At 38.4% G+C, this 22,408-nt stretch overlaps 2 protein-coding genes and 1 long non-coding RNA gene across 17 annotated transcripts in view; 1 reads left to right on the top strand and 2 right to left on the bottom strand.

Moving 5' to 3' along the window:
- LOC111254131 (uncharacterized) overlaps positions 1-2,229 on the bottom strand; it is a 50,862-nt gene extending 48,633 nt beyond the window's left edge. For 3 of the 5 annotated variants that reach the window (XM_086975523.1, XM_022814683.2, XM_022814682.2), the window contains exon 1: positions 1,074-2,216. Coding sequence is in view for 2 of the 5 variants with exons in the window: in XM_086975521.1 (XP_086831647.1) it covers positions 1,074-1,097 (24 nt within the window). In the remaining 3 variants the exon portion in view is untranslated. Of the gene's footprint in view, positions 1-1,073 lie in introns of all 5 variants that reach the window. The other 2 variants (XM_086975521.1, XM_086975520.1) reach the window with 2 other exon arrangements.
- A 2,316-nt stretch (positions 2,230-4,545) lies between these two features.
- On the bottom strand, positions 4,546-21,731 carry sau (Golgi phosphoprotein 3 homolog sauron). 11 transcript variants are annotated; one of them, XM_022814390.2, is made up of 9 exons: positions 20,303-21,731; positions 19,870-20,036; positions 19,532-19,580; positions 10,107-10,313; positions 8,716-8,847; positions 8,344-8,458; positions 7,644-7,846; positions 7,156-7,327; positions 4,546-6,803 (listed from the first exon to the last, which is right to left on the bottom strand). In XM_022814390.2, exons 4-9 carry the CDS (start codon positions 10,308-10,310, stop codon positions 6,754-6,756), a joined length of 876 nt encoding a protein of 291 aa, XP_022670125.1. In that variant the 5' UTR covers positions 10,311-10,313; positions 19,532-19,580; positions 19,870-20,036; positions 20,303-21,731; the 3' UTR covers positions 4,546-6,753. The 11 variants fall into 11 exon arrangements, with proteins under 11 accessions (XP_022670125.1, XP_022670121.1, XP_022670123.1 ...); XM_022814386.2 differs by lacking the exon at positions 19,532-19,580 and having other exon boundaries at positions 20,303-21,730; XM_022814388.2 differs by lacking the exon at positions 19,532-19,580 and having other exon boundaries at positions 20,374-21,730.
- Positions 11,662-16,017, top strand: LOC111254000 (uncharacterized). The gene is made up of 3 exons (XR_015317588.1): positions 11,662-13,921; positions 14,817-14,870; positions 15,879-16,017. It is a non-coding gene; the product is annotated as an uncharacterized LOC111254000 (long non-coding RNA).
- Positions 21,732-22,408: the final 677 nt, after the last annotated feature.

Here is a 22,408-nt window from a genome sequence, read left to right as displayed (position 1 = left end):
CGGTAAGTTAAGCATTCGAGTTAACCATGAGTGCTATTGGCAAGACTAGGCCTAACAAGCAACGATGATTCGGTAAGTTAAGCATTCGAGTTAACCGTGAGTGCTATTGGCAAGACTAATCTGGCTAAACATCATTGCAGAATTCGAAAGTTAAATAAGAGGGAGACCCCAAGATTAAAATCAGAATGATACCTGTTACGATACTACTAGTATGCCAAGAGACATCCAATGAACACAAACGCGATAACTGTTCAAAGTCGATTTAATAATAATAATTAGTATTATTATAACAGTAATAACAAATTAGAGATTTAATAATGTCCGAAAAATGTGCAGATTACAATGTTTTCTGCCGCTTATATATACATAGTTCTACCGGTACATTATGCACACTATGTAAGGTATTTTTTGCGTCACCGTAGAGCACAAACATATTTCAAAAAGATGTTTTGTTACACAATGATTTTCGCCGACTCAGTCTAAAATTGGAGTCATGTATTCACAGTATATATTTCGTGCAATTCTGCTGTAAATAAAAGTGCAGTTTTGCCTAATGGATTATTATATTTTTGAATCTGTTTCATTATTAAGAATGCCCTCAGCGATTCAAATTTTAGCTAAGGCATTTTTAGGGAGCAAAGGGTGTCGAATATTCTAAGCGTTAGTAGTTATGGAAAAACATGAATAAAATTAACCAACCCCAAAAAGAATCATTACCTATTTATTATATGGCGACGATTAACATCGTTTGGGGATAAACTTGCACATTAGGATAAAGAATATCGACTAAACATTTTTCCCTATACCATCGTACTCTAGCCAATAATGCGCTAGCCCAATCAATGCGATCCTTCATGAATCATATATACCTATCTCAATTTAAACTGCTCTAAAAATAACCGTGTCACCTGACTGGCAGAAAAGGCAGGTCGTCCTTTCGTCAATAAAAAAATTAATACAAGATTAACTAGCATTGTGAAAATAACGACTAATATTCGAAGGGACTCACTAACTACCATGGGTCCCTTCGTTGCCAAAATGACGTTCGAAGTCTTCCCATAATTTTTACTTACGCAAAGTCCACAGGATTTAAACATGACGGTGCACCGCTGGTGTATTTCACAAAGACAAATTTCCTTTTCAGGAGCGATATCAGTCAGCCGAATTTTGTAGCAAATTTCAAGGTAGAGTTCATTTCGTAGTAAGCAATGAGATCCTATAGTCACGGACACATCATTTGCATTAGTCTGACGATAATGCTGAATAGGTTTAAGTGTTAGTTATATTATATATATATATATATATATATATATATCTCGCATAAAGAAGAATGGTTATTTCTAGCTGACAAACAGCAAGCATTGAATATTTTCGGAACTGTTCGCGTTATTCCACGATGATCTGGCTCGCTTTATCAGTGCACGCTTATACAAATGTATGTGTTAGAGTAATGTTTCTCTAATCACAAAAAAGCTTCCTGTCAGCTACCAAGATGTATACACGCATAAAAGACACTGGCCAAAAAAAAGTGCAGGATAGTCTAAATCTAGAGGGGCTGGACTGCTCACTCGTTGTACTATCTATAATAATTGCGTACATAATCCACGTTATATTCAATACTGTTTCGTACAGACAATCCCTGTTTAATCAGCCGAGATTTTCGTGTCGGGACTGCAATCATCTATGGCATTATCTTCGTTCATCATATACCAACTATCGAGCACTTCACTAGGGTGTCTTAATCTACACACATCACCAGGCAACTTATCCTCATTTTTCATTCGATATAAAAATGCAAAATCCACAATGCTGGCAAAAATATTAGTTTGTCCTAGCGACAGTAAACCCAGACATAGACGCGTTTAATTTAAAGCGCGCTTCCTAACTAGACGCAACAGGGATTGAACGGGTCTAATGTTGGACATAATGAGTATGGGACCTAGTTTCCGTTTTACTATACCAGAGACTAAGTGTATCAGCAACATAACCAGATAAGAAGTCCTCCCTTTCGGCGAACGTTCAAGGGCATCTGATCTTTAGTTCTTTGCCCCGTTTGCCTACTTTGCGATTGGCTGACCGACCTGTACATGTATCTTACCTCAGAAACTTCGAAGCGGACCCTCGAGAACCTACCAAGTCTTGAGATAATCATGCGGCTACTCGTAGAGCGGCGAGTATTTGTTTAGAGGATTGTCTGAGGTATCGGTACATGAGAGTGTGGCGTAGCTGATAGTTGACTGTGAAGTTATATATAATTACTCTATTTATATATATATATATAAAATAAAAAGAGTAATTTTCAGTGTAAAAGAGACGTGCGACCGCTTATAATATCCTTTACTAGAACTTTTAGCTCTGTTTCTATAAATGCAATGGAGTAAAATATGTTTATAAAGATGCTAGAAAGGCAATCCAGTTGTCGCCTGTCTTCAGAAGACATTTCGCCTGCGTTGCCTAACTATGTATTTAAAAAGAACTAAAGTTTTAAAATGTATGGTACAATCAGCTATTGTGATAGCAGGAGCCTCATTACGCCTGATTAACCTCACGCAGTAGCGTACGGTACCAAGTACAGCTGGAAAAACGTCTTACAAGTGCTGCGCAGCTCCTGGTAATGTACAATATAAAGGAACAGAACGTACCTATGATATGGAAACGACTCGTATAAATATCGTTCTCGTAAGGCCATAACGATACTTTAGAAATACTGTTCTGTTACACGAATATGCTAAGAGGCCGGCACTGAGCAAATATGAACCGTATGTGTGGATACGTCAATTAGACTGAATAGCGTGCATGAGCCGATGCCAATCAAACAAATAATTAAGGCTCGTTTAGAACAAATGCAACTAAATCTCGTTTAATGCGAGATCATCATCATCGAATCGAGATCAATCGACAACGACGTGCGTTTTGCCAACACGTTTCTTTCGCTTTCTTTTTGTACTACTATGTTCGTACCGCATGCTTCTCAAACAAGAAAAGCTAGTAATTGTTTTATTTTCAAGACTTCTAATATATAATAAGGATTAACATTTTCACCGTTTTATTTTGAAGACATAAAAGCTATGTGAAAGGGCGGCCTAAAGATTGCAAGTGGTACACCGATGCCACAAATCGAGTCTGTTTCGAATTATACTTTCAAATTTGGACTCCCTTATCATATTATTCTTATTTGATAATAATAATAATAATAATAATAAGAGAATCTGAGTTGAATAATGAGAACTTATGGCAACGTTGTAGCTGATACAGTTTACAAAGTAGACAATAAAGCTGGTTTTGTCGTTTCCTATCTCCATGAATATTAAAGTAGGCTGAAAATGTAGCAGAGAGTCCTGTCTTTCGACAATTTTCGATAATTAGTAATTATAAATGCTTTAACACTTAAATGCTGTATTTTCTTCCAAACGCTTAGGAGTGTCTATACAGCAAGTCACCAACTTTTTTCTATTTCGATTTTTTAATTTCACATTAAAAATTATACTCTTGACTTGAATCCAAATACTGGCGGAAACCGAAATAATGTATCTAGAACACTAACTAGAAATTACACATTTTTCCAGCCTAAACACACTTTTTATGCTTCCTCCCATACACAATATACATATAGAAGCTTCTGGAAAACCACAAGCCTAGGAACGATAATCACACTTCATTCTTAATTGAACTCAATTTATGGCATACGTAAATTCTTTAAAAACTCATAGTTTCAAAAGTGGGGCTTCAAGATTCTACTTTTAAACTCTATGTTGAGTATTATTACAAATAATTAGAATATGATTATTATTATTATTACAGTGTGCTATCATTTCTCAAAAGCCTGCTCGATACGTTGCTACCAGATTCACAATAGCGGCTTTTTCATTTTTGTCGAAAAGCAGCTTTGAAAAAAATATAAAAAGGGATTTTGAAACCAAAAGCGTTCAAATGCGTTCTAGAATAAAAAAAAAAAACATTGTTTCTGATAATAATAATCGTATCAGATTTTGTAATGAACTTCGTTGAGAGGTCTACCGAAAGCTCAAGCTACCAATCTGGTCTTATCTGTACGATATTCAAGTAACAACAACGCTGTCTTACCTTATAGTAACTTCAAACTAGGAGTAGCCTAAAACAAAAATGTTAATCCACGATTGTTTCCGCCCGAACGTTCACCTAACAAAACTTAACAGACCATTTCGAAAAATAATTTTAATTATTCAATTAATTCAAGAAAAAAATTAATTCAAGCCAGAACTGTCGACTGTGATTTACACGCTTATATTAATAGCACGAAGAGTAGTTTATCTACTTAAATTACTGGGCAACTTTTTCGGCAAAGACGGTAATGAAGTATTTGTGTACCTGTGTATTGTGTACACAACAATTGTGTTGTGTACAAATTGTGTATGACACAATACCATATCTAGGTTTAATACATCCCAGCAACCCTAAAATGCCAGCCTCTCTACGTAAACCATGGGGCTACATAATTTGCTGCCACATCCAGTATCCATTAGTAGAGCATTAAGCTTATGTAAACAAATTCAAAAAAAGTGCGCGTTTTAAAAGTGGAACAAATATTTTTCCTATTGTCGTTAATTTATTTTGCGGCTCAATTGTTGCTTTCTTGTCAGCTTACTTGCGTTCTTTTTATGAGCTTTTATAACTTTGTATCTCACGTAAAATCATTGTTTCATCTAATACATTCATTTATCCGTATCCACACTGTATTCTGCTAACGTCAGCATATAGATTACTATTTTTTTATCCATATGCATTTATTATTATTAGCAATTCTTACAGTTTTCATCCGATCAGTTCATAAGTGCCATTTATTAATTATCATTATTATTATTATTATTAGCGATTGAGCTACTCTTCTACTGTTCCCTCCCGAATATTTTGGGTCAATGCTCATCTCATAATCATGATTTATATATATATATATATATACAGATATATATATATATAAACTGCAACCTTATTTCTCATCCCCGTCTCCTAAAGTTCCAACATGAAGTCCTTGCACGGCAGCGGCGCACCTTTGTGATAGAGAAAGCTCCATCTTGCTCTTTCTATATGTACACAGTATTATCAATACACTTATTTCTATCACCATCGTAGTCGCTGTCGTCATAACCAACTGTCTACCAGTACTACCTGTATTTGTCATCGTGATCATCATTTAATAGTAACGATAATAAGAATCACCAGCATTACATATTCCACATGCTGACCCCGGCAGACCCCCGCCAAACTGCGCTATAACGTAAATTCATATATATATATATATATATGAGAGAGAGAAACGTATGTTTCTCCTCGTCTCCATTATCTCAGTGGGCTTTTCATTTGCTTATTTCTTATCGCACCCTTAACCCGTTCGGTCTTCTTCTACTTAAACAACGGTTTTTCCTTACTAACGTGTGTTCAGGCAAGGATGCGTGTTCGTGTGTTGTGTTTGTCACTGTATCTATTCATATATTTCCACAAAACTCGATATACTCAGGATGAGTATTTGCTAGATCAAATCAACCTCTTTGTCAAATGTTCGCGCACGCCAACCTCTCACTTCAGTTCGGACAGTTCTCGTCTTTTCCTTATTTTTTTTTTGTTTGTCAATTATATCTTCACAGGGAATTACATAACATGATTCTGCTTCTTGTGTATACTGCCGTTTATTTCTTATCATAATTGCTAAACTAACTAGGGCGACGAATGAAATAATGAAGAAAATCATTTTGCTGAATTCGCTGTTTCGTAATGTAACAATCACGGTCAAAATTTTCTTCGATCATGCGCGCATTGCCTCTCTCATATGCTCTGTATCAGTTCAGTTCGGTGCTTATCAGATTGCCAGTGCTAGTATACGCTGATCCGACTGCCATAGGCCAACTGGCTGGGTTGTTTGTACACCAAAACGGTATCTCTCATTTTTCTCCTACCAGGAAACATACCTTGCGGCTTACGAGATAAGATAATAAAATTGTTTCTTCCGGAAGTATTGTAACACTAAAATTAGTAATAATAATAAACAAGTGTTCATAAAAACGTTTTTCCCTTCATTAATTCATTTACCAGTAATTGGCTGTCGCCTAGGAGAGAGACAGCGTGAAACAGACGAAAACAGATCTGGGTTAGTAACGGACACTGTAGTCAGTCGAAGCCCTGCGTTATATTGCCGTCATTAATGAGATTGAATAAAGTCAGTTTCGTGCTTAGTCTAATTGTAAACTCTGCGATTACCTACAGCGATACAAAGACCAGGGTTGTAAGGATCCTTTACTCTTTGATACTGAGGATGCTTAAAAAACACTTATGGACTTTACTTTGCTTTTGAATCGCTGTCGTGATCTGCTTCACTGTTCGAAATCTACGGCAGGATCAACTGGGGTGCTCTCCCCCGTTTCTGGCGCCTGTGTTACACGGTATTGGTTTACTTTTATGTCACATGCACGTGTTATGTGTGTACCTGCTTCGGTTGGTTTATCCATAAGAAAGAACTCAACAAAAAATGCATTATTCTGAATAAAATATTATCGCTATGGATTATCTTGTTCGTGAAAAGGTCGAAAAGGCGGTTCGACGGATTAGTGGCGTATGACGATGGATTCTCTTCATTCTACTATTATTATTAGCCCGCTCATCCTAGCTCCTGTGCTGGTCGGTTTTTTGTTGCACTTCATTTCTTTTTCAAGAATATCTCCTGCCCCTCCTTCGTGAATGCTTTTGCTGCTGTCGTACTACCACTACTAATGGTAATTTTTTTTATTTGACAAATGCGGCGAACACTCCCCACATGATATCACACGTCTGACCTGTAAATAGAGGTAAACAGGCTTAGTTAGTAGACGGCCACCGTCTACAAACGCCATTCCAGTTAAGTGGTATCGATGAAGAAATCATGTTTCAAGCCTTTACATGAATGCAATGTTCGCTTGCTGTCTCACGTGTGCCGTCAAGTTCTTTACGTTAAAGTGAAAATACGTTATTTTCACTAATATAAAAATAGCCTAGAACCTAGCTAACAGTTTAACTAGGTTAACTATATGGAGTCAGTCACGTGAGAAATTGTTTAGTGTTCATTTCAAAATACAAATGAATGGTTTTAAAATTGGCCTTTTGCACAAAAGCGGTGAAATCGCGTAAAATGCGTGGTCATTTAGTTACTTTTGGCGCACTCTGCCTCGAAGTCCATGTCTAGAAGGTCGCGTACTCTACGCATAGCCATTTCGTATTCTTCGTCGGATAGCGGATTAAACGCGTTCTCAAGGACGTCCGAGGCATGTGAAAGTAACAATAGCGCCAAATGCCGCCGTTCCATGCGGTGAACGTCATTCACCTAAAAATAATAACCCCCTACTATTAGAGTATCGGTCATTCGCTTATAATCAATGTTTTAGTAGGAGCAGCTGTAAGCCAGCAAATGTAGGATTCCTCGTTTTATGTTGAGTGCACAACATTTGTTTAGGTACGCTGCGACAGGAAACAAATTTAGTTTATTTCACTCACTAGAGAAAGATTCCTCTTTCAATCAGGATTTTCTTAATTATCCTGCAGGTTATAACATCCTGTAGGTTATAACTTCGCTATAAGTTTGAATAATTTCAAACTTGAAGTTTGAAGCAAATAGTAATAATATAACGACATCGTCGTACCCATTTGGCAAGAACAGAGTCTTGCACACGCTTGATGAGTTTATCTTTGACATTCTGGTCAACAAGTGGGTGGGTTGTCATATTAAAAAGTAGGAAGTTCTGTTGTTCCGTCGTCAGGATTCCTTTTTCGACAAGGCCTTTTGCCAGCCGCTCACGAACGTTGCGTAGCTGATAGCGTAATTTCAGTGGGTTCCACGTCTCTCCTACATGATATACATTACAATTTAAAAAAAGAACATAGGTGTTAGGGCTCACCATATGTATAATCCTCTATCTTTTGTCTTTGTTGTGTCCGCATTTAGAGAATTTCACTACCGCGAAAACATAGCTACAGGTGTAACATGCTTGCATAAATTTTAGAAATTTTTTTTTTAATACAAATTTCGCATTATCTAAGCTCTTGAAATAGGCAGAAACCAATACGCACAAATGATCTTTATGAGTGGCGTTTAAGACATACCCCCACTAATGTTGCTTCAAGGTATCTTCAAAACTTTAAAGTTTACTGTAACTATGTCCGAGATTCGCAAAACCCATAGTAGTGAGACTATATTGTATTTTCTAGGTAAATATCTATAGATATTTGTAATGACGATCATTGTATATACTGAGAACGTATCCTATGTATGCCAAAAGAATTTAGTATTCGATATGCTGTCCTTGACAAGAATTACTAGGGAGCTTCAGTTAGAAAACTAACCACTGAGATAGTCGACCCAGTTTTGCAGCGTTTCAGGGGTCGCAGTCTCTTTGATGTGTTTCAGCGCTTCATCAAGGATTACGTCCCCAACTGGAGCGTCGTTTTTGACAACAACCTAAATCACAGCACAATCAAACCCAGCCGGTGAAAAGTTAAAAAAAAAAAAAAAAGAAAAAAAGCGTCATAATTATACTCGGTATAATGGTCTGCTACAGCGGTTTATTGACTATCGCGACCGCTGTACTTTCACGCAGTTTTCATAAAAAAAAACTTATGTACACATGTTGACCACAACAAAAAGAAGTTAATGAAAGTTAAGAAAATTTGCGATGTATCTATATTTAATGTATATCTACATACGTAAAAGCAAACCTTTCTCATGAGCAGAGATTTTCGTCGCATTCCTGCCGCCTCGAGATCGATCCGGCCGCGGATACCTAACTCAACCAGAATGCAGCCTCGTAGACCTGACGAGATGCAGTCATTCCAAAAAGATGTATAACCCTGCACAACAATGATGACCATGGCAACGACAACAACAAGAACAATAAACTCGGCTGTCGTAAATAATAGCCACACAAATAGTGACGGTTTAAGCTGCCGCAGTAGTGTCATATGCGGTTAGAAGAAGAAAAAAACTTGTATGACAATGTCATCCGCGTGGCTTTGCTGCCCTATCCGTAGTCAAAATGAATACGATGCTTAAACTACATTGTAATACCTGCATCTTACAGAGGAAATATACTAACGGTTTGAAGCCATCTTTTTAAGTACAACTTCATCAAGCATCCTGTTAGAGTCCGGAGGAATCGACCATAGACCATAAAGAAAACATTTTATAGATGCATTTCTTAATTTAATACCTATTTTTTTTCAACCATGCAAGCCTATAAAAAAATCGATTGAAGAAAACGATTGAGCATTTATGACAGCGAGCGTCACAAAGAACTTCTGCACTTTGTTATCAATGCAAAAGCATCAGTCGAAAATTTACTTTCGGTGGAGCAACTGATCAACCACTCAATACTAGCAATCAAGTTTCCTTCCTTTAGACTGGTTGATCTTTTGCTGCCAGCAACAAACATAGCGAAGGTTAGAAATAAGGCGATACCTAGTGAGCAGAACAAGCCCTTACTTACAGACAACAATTTTATCATGGTTACATCATCGTTGTTATAGCAGCACTACAGGCAATCGCAGCTACTGAACTGTTAATAATATCGAAGTTGAAAAACTTCACTGGACGGTACACCCGTTTAGAGAGCGGGACACTCAAAAAACCGCGATTACACAAAAACGAAGCTAAATCACCTTAGAGGATTCGTTACTCGCATAGATTTATCAAAATACTCACTAATTGCTATCGAGGAAAATATATATGAAAAGACAAGGATGATGCCAATGGCTGCTTATAAGCGCTAGAGCTTATTAGAGAAACAATGAATTACAATTGGGTTCACACTAAATTAGTCATTCGAAACACATAACAACAGAAGATTAAAGCTGCCCAAAGAAAATCAGACAACAAAAACAAACATCACCGCTCAGGTACTAGAAAACTAGCGATTCAAAGCTCGACAAATACTGAAAAGCATACTCGGAGAAGTTTTTCATGTTGTCTAACCCAATATACAAAGCTGCACAAGGGAAGAATTACTTGACATCCGTACAATCTTACAAAAAAAATTGTAGTAAATAGAGATTAGCTCACGGTGTAGTCATAATACTCTCATATTTTTAATTTCTATTCAATAAAATCTCACCTCTTTCTCCTTGAGTCCAAGTAAAAGGACTTCTTCCATAAGTGTTAGCCGAGTCTCCTTGTCCTTGTCGCATCCGTCTCCATCCTTCCCGATTCGGTCGGCCTCTTCGCGATCGCGATCTTCACCGGTATTACCCCCGCCTGCGCCATTCGCCTGAATGACAGCGGCAGTGCGCCGCTGCACAATGCCGTCCGGCCGAAACATTTCCTGCAATCATGCAGACAAACAACAACATCTTGTGTAACACACTGCACAATACCTGCTTCTTGCATGTTTAGGCAGTTACAAGTAAATTAAGAACACTCTTATATGTTAAAGTTTTGATAAAACTGATTATGCAAATTTAAGTGTACAAAAGCATTATTAACAAATAGGGTCCGTACGTATATTGTGTGGATCGGTATGACGTTTTTCCCCCTGGTTTTGAGCCCTTGCCATTATTCCGTCTACTCAACTTCGTCCAAAAAAACTCAGTCTGTACGAAGTTTTAGTTGGGACTTAAGGCTTGGATTGACCTACGTCACGTCACCAACAAATACAACAAATATATTTGCATTCAGTATTTTATCTCTTAGAAGGCGCAGTGTTCTTAATGAGACTGCGACTTCTCAATGGCATTAGATTAAAATCAAACAAACAAAATTAATTCGGAAAAACATATCGAATGATGCTGCGAATGTTTTGCACCCCGATTTAACGATATATTTACCAGCTATCCACTGTCTTGTAGACAATGAAATAAGATTATATAAAGGAAGACGGGAAGTGCGAAATTGTTTATAAACATGCTACCGCATATCATCAAGCTTGCCAGCAGATGACCCCATATGCACTGCAAATATTGACAGGCTCAGCTTACACGCAAGTGATACCACCAGCTGGTCAGCTAAACAAGACCTCGTAGTCCGGGTCCACCAATTACTTACTAAATTCTGGTCGAAGATAAATTTTCAGTAATTAATTAATCATTGCAGCGAACAGCCTCAATGGCTTTGTTCGAATTAATTTCGTTTTTTCTCTGCAATGCATTGCAAAATAGATCTGCATAATATCTTATAACTCTGAATATAAAGCTTCGCTTAAAACTGTTGTCACCTATTGCTATGCGATCCTTACCAACCGAGGTAAGAATTCACAGTAAGCGATGAAAAACGCAACCTCATGTACAGGAAAGATAGAATATGTAAGGAAAGGCATATAAGTGAACCCAACTTTTTTTTTTTATTAGAAACCTTTAGTTACAAGACTACCTCTTCCTAATTGTCAATTTATGTTTTTTCTGTACGCCTATGGGTCGTATCTTTTTTGTTTAACTTTTTTTGGGAGCGGTAAGCAAATATGCTTCGTTTAACCTATATTGCATCACTGTGATCTGTGATCTAATATTTGCATCATGTCCTGTCCTTTCTTCTACACGATATATTTTCAGATGTAAAAAAAGCACGTACTTTAGTATTTTCGTTTACCAAAATTTCAAAATCATTGAATCTGCATGTCAAGTTGAAGCGCACTCGGTTTCGTGGGTCTCTAGTGCTATAAAATCGTTTGCTTACTTTTTTTCTTAATAATAAGATGGTTCTTGTGAAATTCGCACGATTCTTCCTTATGAAATTATTCGTTATCTAAAGCCTTGTTTTAGCCAGTTGTGCTTTAACAGAGCCTTTAATCAGCTTCTAAACGAAAAGTCAAACTGAGTACCACTTGTAGGCTTATCAACGTTTTCAGGGAATGCAAACGGCAAATAACTAGTAGCAATGCTTGTAACTGCAATGCTTTACAACGACTTAAGAGAAGATCATCTGGACCAAAGAGACACTGAATGTGGCTTTTACCGCTTACCGCAACAACGGTTCTATACAAGTAAAATATTATTTTTAATTTTTGGCAGTCCAAGAAGGGTAGACAAATTCACTACGATTGTAACTATATAATTGACAAATAAACCAATTCCATTTATCCTTCTCAACGCCTGTTTACAGGCGTTACGATAGCATCTGATTAGTTAAAATAGTTTCGTCAAAGCACCTAGGGAAGACCCTGCAAAGTGAACCCAGAACAGAATGACCCCAATTGTCTTTAGCAGACGAAAAATACTGTGACAGCAAACATCTGTGATTTATGCTCACCGGCTTCACACAATTGGAACTAGTATAAACCTAGTGTAGTACAAATATTTACTCACATACCACGCCTATGTAGTAAATTAGCTCGTATCTACTATCCAACAGTTGCTTCAGTCTCTCTCACTCTTAATCCATTATCAAGTTGATAGCCTCAATGTAGAAATACAGTAACCTAATCCGACCGACAGATTATTAAATTTACTCATAGTACAACCCTGATGACTGTCGAAGCTTTTTTTTGCCAGTCATACATACTCTAAGTATGAACAAAAATAACAATCTCAATTTCTCTTTTAAAATAATACACGTAAATTACAAGTAGGGTAATAGCAGCCTGAGCCCGTGCCTTAATGCGCCACGTGCACAAAAAGCACTACGAACAACTACAGATGTTATAATTTGTAATGGCACACTGCGCAGATAATGGTAGTAAAAATAGTGTCAAAAAATCGGTTGGGCTCAGCGATTGCCGTTGCCATGACTAAACGCAGCCATCAGACTTCGGACAGATGAGAGTTACGTTGCGTGTTTAGTGTATAGTTATATTAGTTATAATGGTGAATTGGAAAAACTAAAAAATCAAATCTCCAAAGTCGAGTTATTTCATCAATTAATATTGTTATATAGAACGATAGGTAGTGCCGAAATATGGTATGACGTTTCGATTTAAATTAACGATGGCAAAAAATCGGTAGACCTATCAAAGCCGTTGCGTTGAGGTACTATAACGTGGTTTTCATTATGCCAGCTTGATATCAACATGCGATCTATATTAGAAAGCAATAATAAATTCACTAAAAGATGATGATCTTGATCAAATACGACAGTATTAACCTTTCTTTGCCTCATGCCTTCTGTTGATCTGTATTATACTGGAAAACGCTTTCAGCTAGTCCGTCGTATCCTCTCAATTTACGTCATCTCACATTAAATGCAAAGAATCTCTAAGGATCAAGAATTCGTCAGAATTACTAACTGAATGGCAATGAAAATTATGGCATGGGTGATACGCTTTGTACCTTGTGTTTCTATCGCTATTATCATTATTACACCAAGAGCATGTGATAGAAATTTTTGGACAGCGTACGTGAACTACACCCTCTTTTTCAGTTCCTGCAGCCCACTAGACAATTTTTCAGCGCAAATAGGCGTTCCATAAGTGGCTAAGTTTGTACAGGAGCTGCACTCTGTTATTTTTGGTGTCTATACTCATAGTGTGTCTGTGTCATTATATGTACTAGTGAAAAACTCGATCGAACGTAATTCGGATGCAATACTCTCTTAAAGTTAGCTCAAACGTTAGCTGCTTGCGCAGTGAATAGACGCCTGCAGGCTGCCTTAACCTGACTATCCCTAGAAATTCAAACGTCTTAACGGCAATTTGTGGCAGTCAACACAGCAATATAAACAGCAATTGCTGTCATCGTGGATCTCTTGGTGAACAGTCCCACTTTTGGAGGTGTGAACGAATGCCCAATTGTTTGACTCTTGCATGGACTAGAGAACGAATGTACGTAAGCGACAATAGTATATCCTTTGATAACGAAAAGGAGTACACAAAATGGTACTTCGAATTAATACGTCGAAGGACAAACAGTTATACTATTGTGAATGAAGTCATGGAAATGCACCCCTCACGCGGTTACTTCGTAGAACTTTTGAACAATCATAAGGAAAAGAAAATTGAAACTGGTGAGTTCGCTATCGGATGTGCTATTTACAAAAGTTGCTGAAGTTCGTATCAAAATTTCATTTCCTACTCTAAAAACTCTTGTCTGTGACTCATGCTTTTGTACATATCTTTAATGAATGAAACACATTAAAAACGTAAAACATGTGGTACGTTTGTGGATCGTTTTACTTTAAATCATCGAATCGACGTTTTGCCAACGTCAAAGGAACGTTCGTCAATCCTCAGGCGGACTAATGGGCGCCGTCGCAGATAGTACCTAGATAGGTGAGAATAAATAGGATCCCGATATTTTTTGCTGAATATACAAATTTGTCGTATATACAGACTCCAATATACAGTACTTACGGCTGATATTAGAACCCAAATGAATCACAAGTGGGTGAATAGCTCTATTACTAATTTAATGGACCAGTAATGTTATCACCAATACCCTTGTTTCCCAATTCTTTTAATCTTACTGTTTAATGGATGCCGCCACTGTTTCCACGATTCATTTATATTGCACAATTATAGATCTCGATTCCATTTCTTCCTAGAATCATCACTTATTTTAACTTCCAGTCATTTTTGACATGAATATCTGAAGTGTTTTGTGCAATATTTTGGATTCATACCGCTTTTGCAGATTAGCTTGGCACTAATACGACCCAAGTCAGTAACGACATAATAAACCCACTTAGCTCCCTCTAGTCCCTTAACTTCTCAACCAAAAGGCATGTATATATATTCTGATACCAGTTCTTATCTTGCCAGTTCAGTTTCATTCAAATTTTTTTTGCCATCCAATTCTATCAACTTTATAAACTAAGCACTTTATAAACGTCGTACCAACAGATCAGTTGAAATCCAACGTTTAAGTGAAATTAATATAAAATTATATTCTGATTGTTACAGGTATCGGTAATACATGACACGGACCTTCGGTTACCCTATAATACATATGTCAAGGTAACTTGAGTCACATCCTGCTTTTCAACACCCTAGTAATGCAATGATGTCTTGTGATGTGATAGTAGCAGTATATGCCTGTGTTTTTTTTTATCATTCAATGTTTGTCGATAATTGTGCTTATTTAATGTTACTCGGAAATAGTAGAAGTCACCTTGAACTTTTAAGGTTTGAAAGATAGGCTGCACCAAATCTTTCTGAGGGAATTCAAAAACTACAGCAAACATTCGCTGCAACAAGATCTAGCACTCTGCAATAAACTCTGTACATTTTCGTAGCACATTTAAACACTTATTTTACTGATTTTTTTTTTATTCAGAACTATCTTGTCCAAGACTACGCTTGATGAAGTATTTCTAGTGAGACACTGCCATCTTGTTACTGTAAAGCATTCACTCTTTTTTATAATTACTCACCGACCAGTTCATGCAAATTGCAGTACTTATTATGTTGGACGCGCAATCTAAGATAAAATATTACTGACTAAACTATAAACTCGGGTGTGATTGCCTTTTTAAGAGCAATCATATGTGAACCACTGCTTAGCTCTCTTCTCTCAGTAGAGGATTCCGACTAAGGATTACCTTTTTTTCATACAAAGCTTCCAAGATGCTAATCTATATAGACGTATATTTTTTCTAGCTGAATACTTGCCTTCCTTAAGGCGCTTTTGCTTTCCAGATTTTTTAATAGATAATTTTTAAGAATCATATAGCGTTTGCTTGGAACGATCAGCATGCTAATGCCTTAAGTACCAATGGATAAAAGACACTCTACTCATAACTTACGATGAAATCTGCAACTCATTTACAGCGACGTTAGTTTTAACCTGGTACTGGTACGTCTGAGTTTACACAGCCAGGATGTCTTAATTAATTTCTAAACAATTTAAGATTCGGCACGTAGTCATTCATCCTCATTGCTACTGCAACTACTATTTAATCACACTGTTGACTATGGCCGATGGCTTTGGCAAGCAAACAACTTGTACTATTTGTCCTTTGGTAGCTGACTGGAAGCGTGGCGTCGACGCGTCACGCCTCGAGCAAGCAATAACACAGCACAGCAAGCCATGACCGTAACCGATGACTGCGAGTGGCTCCGTCAACGCCTACTGCCAGCCCTATTCAGCATCCACAGCCTCCATTTGCAAACAATATACGCTTATCTATTCGGCAATGAATTAAGACTGATTAGTTATTTATGAAAACTGTTGGCACATCGTAAAAAATACAACCTTGTAGATTTTAACGAAAAGCAGGGCAGTAATGTGGAGGAAAGTACTAGCATATAAAATGCAACAAAGACCAAAATTAGGACACAGGTCGTTGCTATGTGGAGCTGCTTTCAAATAAAGCGATACGTCTACGTACTTGGAAGTAACCCCTATATATTTGCAAGTGCCTGTAGTTCTCAATACGTTTTCTATAAAGCTAAGTGGTTAAGAAATATACTGTGTCATGCTTACATGTTCATAGACCTTAAAGATTGGCTAAGATACTGCAGATCTTTTTTGCATATTTCTTTCTTCCGTATTACACCATTATAAAGATTCAAACACAGAAATGCTTCACATTCATCCAAACGTGATTTTAGTCACATGTTGACTTGTTTTTTAATATACATGTCTTGACTGACCAGCCGAAAAAGGTTGACAGTTTGGTGTGGCGTAACAAAAAGTTGCGTTATTGAATATTAAAATGAGCTATAATTATAGTAAACGGGCATTTAACCGTAATAGATTATATGATTTTGATGTACAGAGAGCACCATTGTTTCCATTAGCACCATTATGCTAAGTTATAAACGAAGTAAAGCCCATTTAAATAATGGACGATGTGCCAGAACAGAAATGAATCACGCGTATGATAATACACCCGAACCACAGTACGCCAATAACAACGTTACACTCCAAAATATAGCTAGATATTCACCCAAAACACTGTAGGAAGTGGTTTAGATGAGATTTGATTGAAGCCTGTTGATTTACTGTATATATTAGTTTTGCTTCTCAGATTTATTGGATGGCAAGTGATAAGTAACGTGCAAGTTTGCAAAATGAAACTGCAATAAAAGATGCAAAAGAAACGATGACGTATGTTACATGTCACTGAGTCCAACTCAATGAACACAGAAGCACTCGTAAGGTATTAAGTGCATAAATACATATTTACACATAAAAATACACATAAAAGACATTTATAAAAGGTACACATATTCTATACTTAAACTTTCCGTCTACCTGTGTATGAACTTCACACATTCGCTTCAAAGGGCGTCGCGACATTCTAGAATAGTTAAAAAGATTATGCTGAGCAAAAAATAACTTCTTTTACGTTTTAAAATAATATATTTAAACAACATATGGTCTAAACTCCGCCAATGCTGCGTACTTCTGGATCATCTGCTGTTGGCCCTTAACTTAGAACTTACTTCTATACTACTTAAGGTATATATATATATATATCTAATTATAGTTGGCAGAAATTTAAGACAGCAACATTCTTACTCAGTGGAGTTACCTTAGAATGTCTGTCATGAGCGTCGACTAAGAATATAACCCCAAGAAATTTACTTACCCTTCAAAAAATGTACAAGTTCTGGATATTTAAGAAGTATCAATGGTTAAAACTGAATACTGTATAACGGGTACTGACAGCTCCCTTTACACAAAAACCATATACATCATATCAAAAAACATATCATCAACCATCTAGAACCTAATATTTACAAAAAGTTGCGCAAAAGTTGTACAAAAAGTTATACTAACATATTATTGTGATTAGAATCAACACATATGACACTTTTTTTGTAACACAGGGTAAAATGGCTCTGATATGATAGAGTGCCGGATGCTCATATGACACCAGTACATAGCAATACTTACGTATAACTTACGCATATCGTGCTCGTAACCTGGAAAATACATATTTGCACCTTCAAAGAAATTTTTAAATCTCTCTGAACTCTTTATTTGTATATTTAAGAAAATAGTCTAGATAGTTTTCGACCATTGTATAATACATGTACCCACCTTAATTATTGTTAAGGCATGCTCGCTACACTAAGTATGTGCATTTTCGATAATTTTCCTACAAAAGCAATGCCTAAGTATGGAGATGACATTTACGTTAACAGATTTTTAAACTTTATGGTTCCTATAATTTTTTTATTTTTATATATCTATTCAGCACGTTCACTAATAGCAGACATCGCCGAATAATTACATCGAAAGTTAAAAATTCGTACAAACACGTTTCGTACATTCAGCATACGTATAATCTACTCCATAGTCCGTACAAGTTCCTATTACATCTATTTTCCCTGTTAAAATCGTTGTTCCCTTTACCAGATATTCCATTGCATATTTTCCATTTGCAAAAGTTCCGCTGCGTTGTTGCGTTCAACACGAATTAAGTCGACAGTGCTCGACTGGGTTAGGTAATTGATCAGAGCAATCTGTCCGTTACAAAGGCTCTAGCTGAGGTCGGCCAGTAAGTCATTTTAATTCATCACAACAGCCTTTCCTGTCCTACAGTTGTCACCGCCTCAATCATCATCATTATAATATACACACAGAGGGTCTGTGATGTGGCATGGTGATCATTAAGTATAGATATACACATGTGTGTGTGTATGTATCTAATCAAACTGGCGGCTAGCAGGGAGACAGCGGACGTGTCACTGGACTCATTGGCTGACGAAACAACCAGTTACATACTGCCGCTACTAATTCACGCGTGCGAGTGGCAGTCGCTGTAGTTGCTACAGTAATAGAGCTGGCCGTAAGCCGGTGAGCCGTCAATATTGTCCAATGCTGCTGGCAACGCTGGTAGTCGCTTCGATAGTGCTGATGGCAGTAATAGCAGCGACAGCAACTGTCAATGGTGGCGACCCGTAGCCATTCGACCACGGCGAACGCTCCAAAGCCAAACAACAGCAAGAGCGGTTTATAGCCATAGATACAATCACAAGCCGATGGGTTGACAAATAGACAGCATCCTCCACGACAATAATACAAATGCATCCACGCAAACATACACCGAATAGGCCCATAAACACACATATTCATACCACTAGTCAAATGTAGTACTGCTCACGGCTGGACGGACACGCAAATGGAGCGCCATAGAGTTGCAAAATTTTCTTCCCCCATTTTAGTCGCAGCTAATATCATATTCTTAGTGTTAAGCAGAGTTACGCTGAATGGCAAGGATTGCTGTATGCTGAACCGTTACACCACAGTCGAGGTGGCCGCCATCGCTATTATAAACAACCCGACGTCAGTACCGCTCATATGACGCCGACCAATAAATCCGAGTAACAACAACTAATTGTCTCAGCAATATCAGTAATAATTCAAATAGTAGCCGTGATAATATGAATCGACCAGTCAGTCAGTAAACGTTGTAATAATTAGTCCTACACCGGGTGGCAATTCTAAATGTGGCAGTTGTGCTCTTGCTGATAGCTAAACAAACAACAAATATTATTAACAGCACTTTATAAATATTTTGAAAACATTTGATAAATTGATTATACATATGTCGTAATTTTTCTTCCTTGTGGAGTCTCTGACAACGGTAATCGATAATTATAACATATTTCTATTTATGATACATTGTGGATGACCTAAATTTTTTCAAAATATGTCAACATACGTGTAGAGCTAGCCAGCGTATCAGGAAAACGACGGCGAGGTGGTAGGTCCTATAGACAGAGATCGAGTTCTGCATTACGGTATATATATAGTAGACATGCGGTGAGGAGATGATTTACGTGTTTGGCTTGCTATACCAAGAAACGATAATCTTTATATTCAAGAGGTGTCGTGTACACAGTGGCCAATATTCACAGGTGGTAAATTTCTTCTGGGCCCTCTGGCTTTCGACTGACACAGTCGCACCACAGTCTCGCCTTCCGTCTTAAAAATCATCACGACACACTAAAGGAGCGATACAAGACGCAAACGAAATTAATGTGTGAATCCATATCTTACCTTGTTCTAACGATAGATTTTTTGCTTTGGAATAACACTGTTTATCCAATATTGATGCCGTTGTTTCTGCTGCTCGAGGTTACGATGAAAACTGTGGCGACCAAAACTTGCTTTTATGATAAGGGACGATGTGGTCGCAGTATTACAATCGCGCCTTCTGCTCAAACCTATAATGCACAGAGCAAATTTGTAGCGGCCTGCTCGAAGTGGAAGTAAATGATTCGATTCGCTTGTTCACTGTCGGGTAGACTTTTCTCAACCACCCACACCCTGACTCTCCTTCCCTTCGAGACTTTGTCCAGCCACAACAAAGGTTATCCATCTATGATACGTGACAGGACCACAGGACTCCGTTCTACCCCCCCCCCCCCCAAAAAAAAAAGTGCTGTCACAGTGCTACACCTCCACACTAAATTCACACCCACCCACCCACCGTCGTGCGTTTCCAATCCTTAAGACAAAACTGCAGTTCAGCAGCTACTACGGCCTTTCTCTGGATATTACCAATGCCTCTGATGTTCCTTAAAATCGTTCTAATTGTCCCTTTCTTCCGCACAGATACAATCACACACTTGCACGTTACAGGAATTCACCGCCACCGTTCCCGAGCTATACTTCGCAGCAGCAGGAAAACGCATGGTTCGACATTTCAAACGACGCCAATATGATACCCGTTGAGCCACCTTCTCCTGCTGTTGTTACTGCAATATGAACTACAAGGGACGGTTGGGGTCAACGGGGAAGCTGGGGGCAGGCGAATTCCTTAAAACCAAGGGACAGACTCTTTGCACAACGATCAGCACAAGCAGCACCGGAAACACGAATGGCAGCTATAGCATAGACAGGCGTGTGCTGCTGCAGAAGCCTAGGGGTTTCTTGACGGTGGCGGCAGTCACTGCGTGTTCGTTGTTTATTTGACAGCTGTATTGCTCAGCGATTGACAAAAACCGTGCCGCCCGATACACGATAGCTTCGTTACTTGTGTGGGCGCTATTAATTACATTTCCTATGGCAACAGCAGCGGCAGTAGGCTCACATGAACAGCCACCGAGGGCAACAAACAAATGGTGGAATATGCCTTTGCGCGCAATTAAGCTCAAAGACAACAACGATGTGGTGGCGAGAACAGTAATAAAACGGCCTATACATGCGCAATGACGATGATGGTCTCGGCGGTGATAACAACATACAAACACCAATATCTCCAGGCAGTGGCCACAGATAATTAGAAGTAGTAACAAAATTTCCAGCGCTGACAATGATGACAAAAGATGAGCTCTGCGCTCGCTGTTGGCACTTGGGCCTGCTGCTTTTTCCTACACGGCCTTACCTATCGTCCGTCCATCCGTCGTAAGTGATTGCTGTTGCTTAATTACTTACTCGTCTCTTTTATAGCACCGATGTCAATCTGTTTATTCGCCGTGGCTAGCATTGCCAGTGTCGATCTTCTATCAATCAGGATCTGTGGGCCGCCTGTTTTCTCTGTTGTCTGTATGGCCCTTGCCCAGGTTACAGTAGCCTACTATTATTGCCCTGTGTCCGTCCTGGTGCTGCTTCTACCGCCGCCGCGGCAGCTGGTAAAACTAAGAACGTCGTCCGTCAGACCGAAGTTGCAAATACGAGCCACGACCACACAACGGTAACCCTAGTGATGAGAGCAGACGGTCTCTTGGTGCTCCAACAGCAGACACAAAACAGCTATCACAGACATACTATTACGAGCACTGCTACCCTAATCAGGAATAAAAATAATCGTGCGCCCTAACTGGGGTTCGGCTTCGATTTTTTGCATGGGCACTCCCATCTGAGAAATAACCACCTCTATCAAATTCGACTTGTAAGGTACCCATATACTCCCCAAGACACCCACCCACACATCAACAACAACGCCAAAGTTGTTTGCCCTATAAGAAATCGCTAAAAGAGTACGGCAGCAGACAAAGAACAGGATTTATGGGACACGCAGCAGTTCATACAGAGACAGCTCCAAAGAGTCATCGGCTACCTGCGATCGCAGCAGTTAGCTTTGAATACCAGATACAGACAGGCACAAACGAACGGACATTAAGCAGTAAAGGCAAATAACCAAGAACTAGACCAAGTTGTTGGTTTAGGGCGACAGAATGGCGGACAATGACGAACAGCTGGCTTGTTGGGCAATAGCACCATAGTTAGAACCCAACTATTCCGCCATGTTATATTATACCTAAAGTGTATAACGGACTAACTTAAAAAACCTATAAGCAACTGATCCAATATTCATTATTGTTCATTGATGGATTCGTCATTATGTTCTATTTATTGGCGGGCCAGTTCGGCGGAATTGTCCAGCATTCTGCACATGAACAGCTGGCATCCTGTTACCGCCGTGGCTTACAAACACACTTCGCTGAAGCCACTGCAAACACATACTGGATAGAAACATAAAAATGACATCCTGTAAGCCGCTTTTTATATCTAATCATTAACCAATTCATAATAAAGTCATTTACGATGAACGCTCGACATTGAGCCTTCTTATAGTAATGCCATCGAATCA

This window comes from Varroa destructor, unplaced genomic scaffold, assembly GCF_002443255.2.
Source record: "Varroa destructor unplaced genomic scaffold, Vdes_3.0 BEIS01000007.1, whole genome shotgun sequence".
In the NCBI taxonomy this organism is placed as follows: domain Eukaryota; kingdom Metazoa; phylum Arthropoda; class Arachnida; order Mesostigmata; family Varroidae; genus Varroa; species Varroa destructor.
Note: the sequence above shows the minus strand (reverse complement) of the source record. Positions and strands in the feature narration are given on the sequence as shown.

Excerpts from the sequence above, each read along its gene's own strand:
- sau (XM_022814385.2), bottom strand. Across the intron at positions 8,848-10,106 it reads TTGGACTCAAGGAGAAAGAG|GGTTATACATCTTTTTGGAA; the intron begins GTGAGATTTTAT and ends ATTGTTGTGCAG. Across the intron at positions 8,459-8,715 it reads AATCTCTGCTCATGAGAAAG|GTTGTTGTCAAAAACGACGC; the intron begins GTTTGCTTTTAC and ends GCTGTGATTTAG.